This window comes from Triticum dicoccoides, chromosome 7B (genome assembly GCF_002162155.2).
Source record: "Triticum dicoccoides isolate Atlit2015 ecotype Zavitan chromosome 7B, WEW_v2.0, whole genome shotgun sequence".
Lineage (NCBI taxonomy): Eukaryota > Viridiplantae > Streptophyta > Magnoliopsida > Poales > Poaceae > Triticum > Triticum dicoccoides.
Genome location: NC_041393.1, coordinates 739,393,999 through 739,400,291, shown reverse-complemented (window position 1 = coordinate 739,400,291; position 6,293 = coordinate 739,393,999). Strand labels below are relative to the sequence as shown.

General features: G+C 43.8%; 1 protein-coding gene across 1 annotated transcript; it reads right to left on the bottom strand.

Moving 5' to 3' along the window:
- Positions 1–228: 228 nt before the first annotated feature.
- Positions 229–6,290, bottom strand: LOC119339613. Its single transcript, XM_037611602.1, has 8 exons — positions 6,112–6,290; positions 2,769–2,856; positions 2,084–2,686; positions 1,728–2,009; positions 1,566–1,648; positions 1,047–1,359; positions 864–962; positions 229–780 (listed from the first exon to the last, which is right to left on the bottom strand). Exons 1-8 carry the CDS (start codon positions 6,288–6,290, stop codon positions 229–231), a joined length of 2,199 nt encoding a protein of 732 aa, XP_037467499.1.
- Positions 6,291–6,293: the final 3 nt, after the last annotated feature.

Genomic DNA, 6,293 nt, shown 5'->3' with positions numbered 1-6,293 from the left:
AACATTCATATAAACATTCATATAAATGGCTAAATCACAGGAAACAACAATTAACATAAATCACATCATTCATGTCAAACATTCATAGCAACTTCACGAATCCGGTACAACTTAATTCGAACGGCAACAAGTTCATGGAAAGAAACGACAACAAGTTCATGGAAAGAGACTACACCAGGTTCGTCGAAACAAACTAGAACAAGCTCATTGAAACAAACTACAACAAGCTCATTTCTTCCTTCCTCTCTTCACGATATCTGCAAGTGTATGCTCCTCCTCTTCGCTAGCCTCATGCTCCTCCTCTTCGCTAGCCTCATGCTCCTCCTCTTCGCTAGCCTCCTCCGCCTCTGCATCAATGTTCGACTTATATCTTTGCATTCCCGCAGGCATAAATTGATGAGGATACTCCGGACTATGGAATTGAGTGTTCCATATCTTCTTTCTACCTTTCTGGCCCGGTGTCTTAGCTATTGCTTTGCCTTTTTTAGAGCGGGCATTGCCTTGTGTCGGTTGTGTAACCTGTGATGGTTGTGGAGCATCAACATCATACTCATGATCCTCTTGATGTGTTGCATCATACTCATGCTCATCATGATGTGTTGGCTCCTCTTGATGTGCTGGCTCCTCTTCATTGACCTCCTCCTCTATGTCCTCTTCGTTCTGGACATAACGCCGTTTATTAGCTCTGGCGGCGCGGCTACCTGGTGCATACACGTCACTGGACTGAGCACCATGGCAAGAAAGCATAGCTGCCATCTTATGGAACCGCTTCTTGAACTTCTGCGACAACACAAAATATGCTATGATATGAGATGCAAATAACTAATCCGCGAAAAAAACTTTTATAATATATTGCGACTAACCTCCATCGTGCTCCTAAGAGTCCTCTCAGATAATGCACCACCAGGTGGATGACTCAGTGCAACATTGGCATCGTTGACGCACAGAAGCAACTCTCTGCCCTGCAATTCATGAGCACACCAAACTTACGTATTTGAAAGAAGACAACATGATGCAAGTATGTTAGAATAGGTCAAACAGACTACCATTTCGTCATGCATCGGTGCGTAGTCAACATGAGCCCCTCTGGTGTCTCTCACAGCCGTGTTGAAGGTATGATAACCTTCTGCAGTCTCCGGGTCTTCAGACACCAACTCCGACCACTCTTCGTGAGTCCAACCTGGCTTCAGCTTTAACCGGTAACGATCCGCATACCACACTTGATACTTCTGATATGCTGACTGATTGTAAGGTCTATTCTCTGATTGCACTAACGTGTCTCTTTGATTCCAAATTTCTATCCACGCACGGTGTTTGTTTGCACAATCCGATATATCCTGATTGTTCCTTCGATCGAACCTACAAATGATGCACGGGACAAAGCATTAGCAAACATTGACTTATTCAATGCTCTACTACATACTCAAGGCATGCTTGCTTACCGATGCAGAGATAGCATTTCCTCCTTGCTCTCCTCAATTGGAATACCTTGTCTTTTTCCAAATTGTCTTGCCACACGGTCTACAAAGTGCCACTCGACTGCGAAGAAGCATATCATTGGGCACCTCGCCCGCCAAAGATGGCTATCACGCGTGCACATCTCATTAAGATCAAAGTCACGATCTTCCACATAAGGCAACCAATGTACCTGCAAAACAAAGAGATACATGGTTAGCTACATAAGTTTCATTCTTGACTAAATTTTATCTCATCGAACTACTCAAAACCTGCTCAGCAGTCAAGGTGTCCAGCTCGTTCATATAGCACTTGTATCGCACATGCGAGCTTCCTGTGTAGACAATCACTTGTTCCCAATAGTAAGCAAGCGTAGGGCGCCGATATGGATCATCATCATGCAACCCGTCATGATTACCCCGTGGGTTTGCCATGAGGGGGTTCTTCAAATCGGGCCGTCCAACCGGGATCCGCTCCCACATCCACACGGATAGGCTCCAAACAAACCCAGACAATGAGGATGTACCTCCCTTCCTCCGACACGCCAAGTCAAGCTGCAATCAAACAAACATGTTACATATGGAGGCGCATGACAAATGCAAGATAAATGGTTACAAATATCTCTTACCTGACGATACAAGTATGCTAGTGCGGCCGAACCCCAGCTATACTGGGTATCCCAGTTATTAAGTGGCTCCAAGAACATCCAGAGGGCTGAGTTCCCAGTTGCATCTGAGAAGACTACCTTGGTTAGTACATACCAAAGATAGGCCCGCGCGTACTGCTGCACAACCACGTCATTGGCATCTTGAGGGCACGGGTTGGTGTTTCCTCTGACCAGTTTTAGCCAAGAATGCCTCACTTTCGCGGTATCGGCCTTGCCTTCCTGAGGGCCCTCGGGCTGAACGCCAATTAAATCGGCAGTCCGTTCTCGCCAATTACCCACGCTGACACGACCGGTAACAGCTTGTCCATTGATAGGAAGGCCGCTTATCATAGCCATGTCCTGTAGGGTCATCGTCATCTCCCCACATGGAAGGTGGAAGGAGTGAGTCTCCGGCCTCCAACGATCCACAAGTGCGGTCAGCGCCGCGTGGTTCACCGGCGGAGCGCGTCGCTTAAACTGCAACACGAATGGGAGAAGACCCAATCTCCGAATGTAAGGCTCATACCGTGGGTCGTAATCAAAGTCATCAGCGGAATGACCCCTCATGCGCATAGCAACTACAACCTGCAAATAAAGTGATGTTTTAATAATCAATACAAGAACACAAATGAGAAACAACGAAAATTGACCCAGTCTTGCTTCTTACCTGTCCATTCTCAATGGCACGAGCACGATGCTCCTTATCCCACTCATCGATTAATCCGTCATACCAAGGTCCATCACCATCCGCCATCCTACAAAAAAATTCACAAATATCTATGAATACATGAACAATATCAAACAATTTCCTTCTCCAAGTTTATGCCATATGAAAACACCACCATTCTTCTCAAACATAACCACATCATTTCTTTCTTCTACATATGCACACATATCATCTAGAGTACCAACTTTCACCATCAAATATATTTCATAATCATCATCCGCCATTCTATTGAACAAATCATGTCACACACAATAATCAAATTTCATCATCTCTTTTGCATAAAAAAATTTGCCATCTATATATTCAACTATATTGTCATACCACCTCACATTTTTCTCTTCTTCATATGCACACATAAATATAGTATTATCTACACATACACAAATCATCTATCAAACCAAATATAGTATGCCAAAGTCTATTTTACATACACAAATCATATATTCATCACCCCTCTTAATTCAAAAAAAAATTCCTATGGACAACATATACACAAAACCGAATTGATTTTACCTACATGTTCAACTACACATCATCTACTGCCTACCTAATCATCTATGAACTACACAAAATTTCCTAAAAATAAGAAACCATCTACTCATCTAACATCACCTAGTGTTGAATAATGCATCCAACCAAAGAGGGGAAAACAAAAACAAATTGGAGGGAATGGGGGAGAATACCTCAAAGAAGCTTGGGGGGGTCAGATCTGTGAGTTTGAGGGGTTGATGGAGTAGATCAAGGGGGGTGGTGGTGGGAGGGAGAGAAGGGGCGACGAACTGCCCCCTGTTCGTCGAACGGCCACAGAGAAGATGAGATTGGGATGGGTGGGCTGGCCCCACGGCGTTATCCACTTACCGGGGCCAGACGCCAGGGACCTCGGCGTCACCAATAAAGGTCAGAAACGAAATTTTTTTTGGAACGAGGTCAAATCGGGATTTAGTTTGCCTTAAGGGTCAGAACAGTAATTTTTCCCCCACCAGAACACCAAAGTGCCAGACGAATCCCCACGGCAGGGCACCACACCGGGCTATGACTAGGTCACTACACTTTGTTTGGCCGCTGCCCTATTCCAGACCAGCGCACATATCACAAGACTTAATCCAGCCTTTATGCTTAGGGCATCTCCAACACCGACCTGTAAACTGAACACCGCATTTTTCCACGAACAACGGGATCAGTCCGTGAAAACAGATGCAAGAGTTGGTCATCTAACGCTATCCCTTATGTCTGCTAGTACGGTTTATTTAAATGTCAAATCCACCCGATCACATAGCACGCGGGGGAACACACCAGCGTCAGATCACAACCGAAAAAGGAAAGTATGCATAGTTTTTGCGTGTCCGATTACAAAAAATTGCAATTATACCCCTGCCCGACATTTTTCTCGAAAAGGAGGATGACCACGACATTTGCATAAGAGCGATGCATGAAGCCATTTTATTAATTCTTCATCAAGACCTTACAAAGTAATATATCAATATGTCTAAAGCCACCTTCTTGGCGACATATTTTGTTACTCCTATACACTTGATGAACGGGCGCAGATTGGCGACATATTCCGTCACTCCCACCGAGCTACAAGAGCTTTGTGATGAACTTCAATATGCAGGGGATGAAAAAGACAATTTCCGAGGTATATTCAATGCTGAAATCAGCGGAGGTGGAGATCAAAATGATTATTGATGATCAATGTATTTTTTATGTACTTCTCTGTAGCAGTAGCGCGTTTTGGCTGAAAGGCGGTACTAATGAATGTATTTTTTCTGCGTTCAGATGCACAATTTAAATATGTTACTTCTCAAACTATCACAAGCATTTGGTCTTCATTGAACTCTTTGTGTATAATTTGTAGACTCAATATGAGTCTTCACCGGTTTCGGACGAGAACTTATCAGTTACACGGGCACTTCATTTTTTAACTTATTTGAACTCCAGACTTTTTTTGAGCCGGCATTATGCAGCATTCGAAGCGACGTCATCAATTTCCAACATGTTCTGACATTATTTGCTGTTTTTCAGTCACCGATTTGTTTAGATAAGAGGTAAATGACCGTGAAAATGAAAATCACTACAAAACAAACTCTAAAAATGTTGAGGGTATCATCATTTCACCCGCATAGCATGTGCAAAAGAGTAGAGAGGGTCACGGCAAAACCTGGATGAACTTCGTGTACAAACTGGACAATCTCTTTCGGAGTATCAGGGTTTCGAACAAGAACTTATTAGCTACACGGGCACTTCATTTTTTTAACTGATTTGAACTCCAGACTTTTTTTGAGCCGGCATTATGCAGCATTCGAAGCGACGTCATCAATTTTCAACACGTTCTGACATCATTTGCTGTTTTCAGTCACCGATTTGTTTAGATCAGAGCTAAATGACCGTGAAAATGAAAATCACTACAAAACAAACTCTGAAAATGTTGAAGGTATCATCATTTCACCCGCATAGCACGTGCAAAAGAGTAGAGAGGGTCACGACAAAAACTGGACGAACTTCTTGTACAAACTGTACAATCTCTTTCTGAGTATCAGGGTTTCGGACAAAAAAACTATATAAAGCAAAAAATATTCACAAAGAAACTAAATACAGCAAAAAAAACTACTCAGAAATAAATAGAAGAAAAAAATAAAGCAGAAAAGAAAAAACTATATAAAAAAGTACTCAAAAATAAATAGAAGAAAATAAATAATGCCGAAAAGGAAAAAATTATATAAAGCAAAATTTTCACAAAGAAATTAAATACAACAAAAAAAACTACTCAGAAATAAATGAAAGAAAAAAATAAAGCAAAAATAAAACTATATAAAAATTACTCAAAAATAAATAGAAGAAAATATATAATGCAGAAAAGAAAAAAATTATATAAAAAATTGTTGGGGCGCTGCCCGGTGGGCCTGCCACACCTAGCATGTGCAAATTCAGGCCCAGAAGGTCCGGCAGGCTCACATGGCAGCGCACCCTAGTTAGGCCCAGAAACCTGCTATATAGAGGAGTTCGAAAGGGCAGCCGCGACTGGGTTTATAAACCAGTGCGGCTGCCCTTCGCTCGGCGAGGTGGGACTAAAAATAATGCACTGCGGGTGGCAGCGCACGACCATTAGTACCGGTTGGTGCCTCCAACCGATACTAATGTGTTGCCCTTTAGTACCGGTTGGAGCCCACCAACCGGTACTAAAGGCCCTCGTTTCCCGCCGCTTGGGCTGGCGAAAATTGGCCTTTAGTATCGGTTGCTAGCTCCAACCGGTACTAAAAGCCCCTCCTATATATACTACACTTACGAAAAAACAGTTCCATCTCGACCACTTCTCCACTCCTCGCGCAACATTGATCTATCGCCGCCGCCGCCGCGCCGCCGCGCCTTCGCCCCCGCCGCCCTCGATCGCCAACCCCGAAGCACATCGTCGCCGTCCCCGCCGCCCTCGCCGCCCCTGCCGCCCGTTGTCGTCGTCCCCGTCATCGC

What these genes read in the sequence shown, in the direction of transcription:
- LOC119339613 (XM_037611602.1), bottom strand. Translation starts at nt 6,290, where the DNA reads ATGACGGGGACGACGACAACGGGCGGCAGGGGCGGCGAGGGCGGCGGG. An exon ending in CGAGATGGAACTGTTTTTTC is followed by an intron (nt 2,857 to 6,111) that starts GTAAGTGTAGTA and finishes ATTTTTTTGTAG; the next exon opens with GATGGCGGATGGTGATGGAC. An exon ending in GTGCCATTGAGAATGGACAG is followed by an intron (nt 2,687 to 2,768) that starts GTAAGAAGCAAG and finishes CTTTATTTGCAG; the next exon opens with GTTGTAGTTGCTATGCGCAT.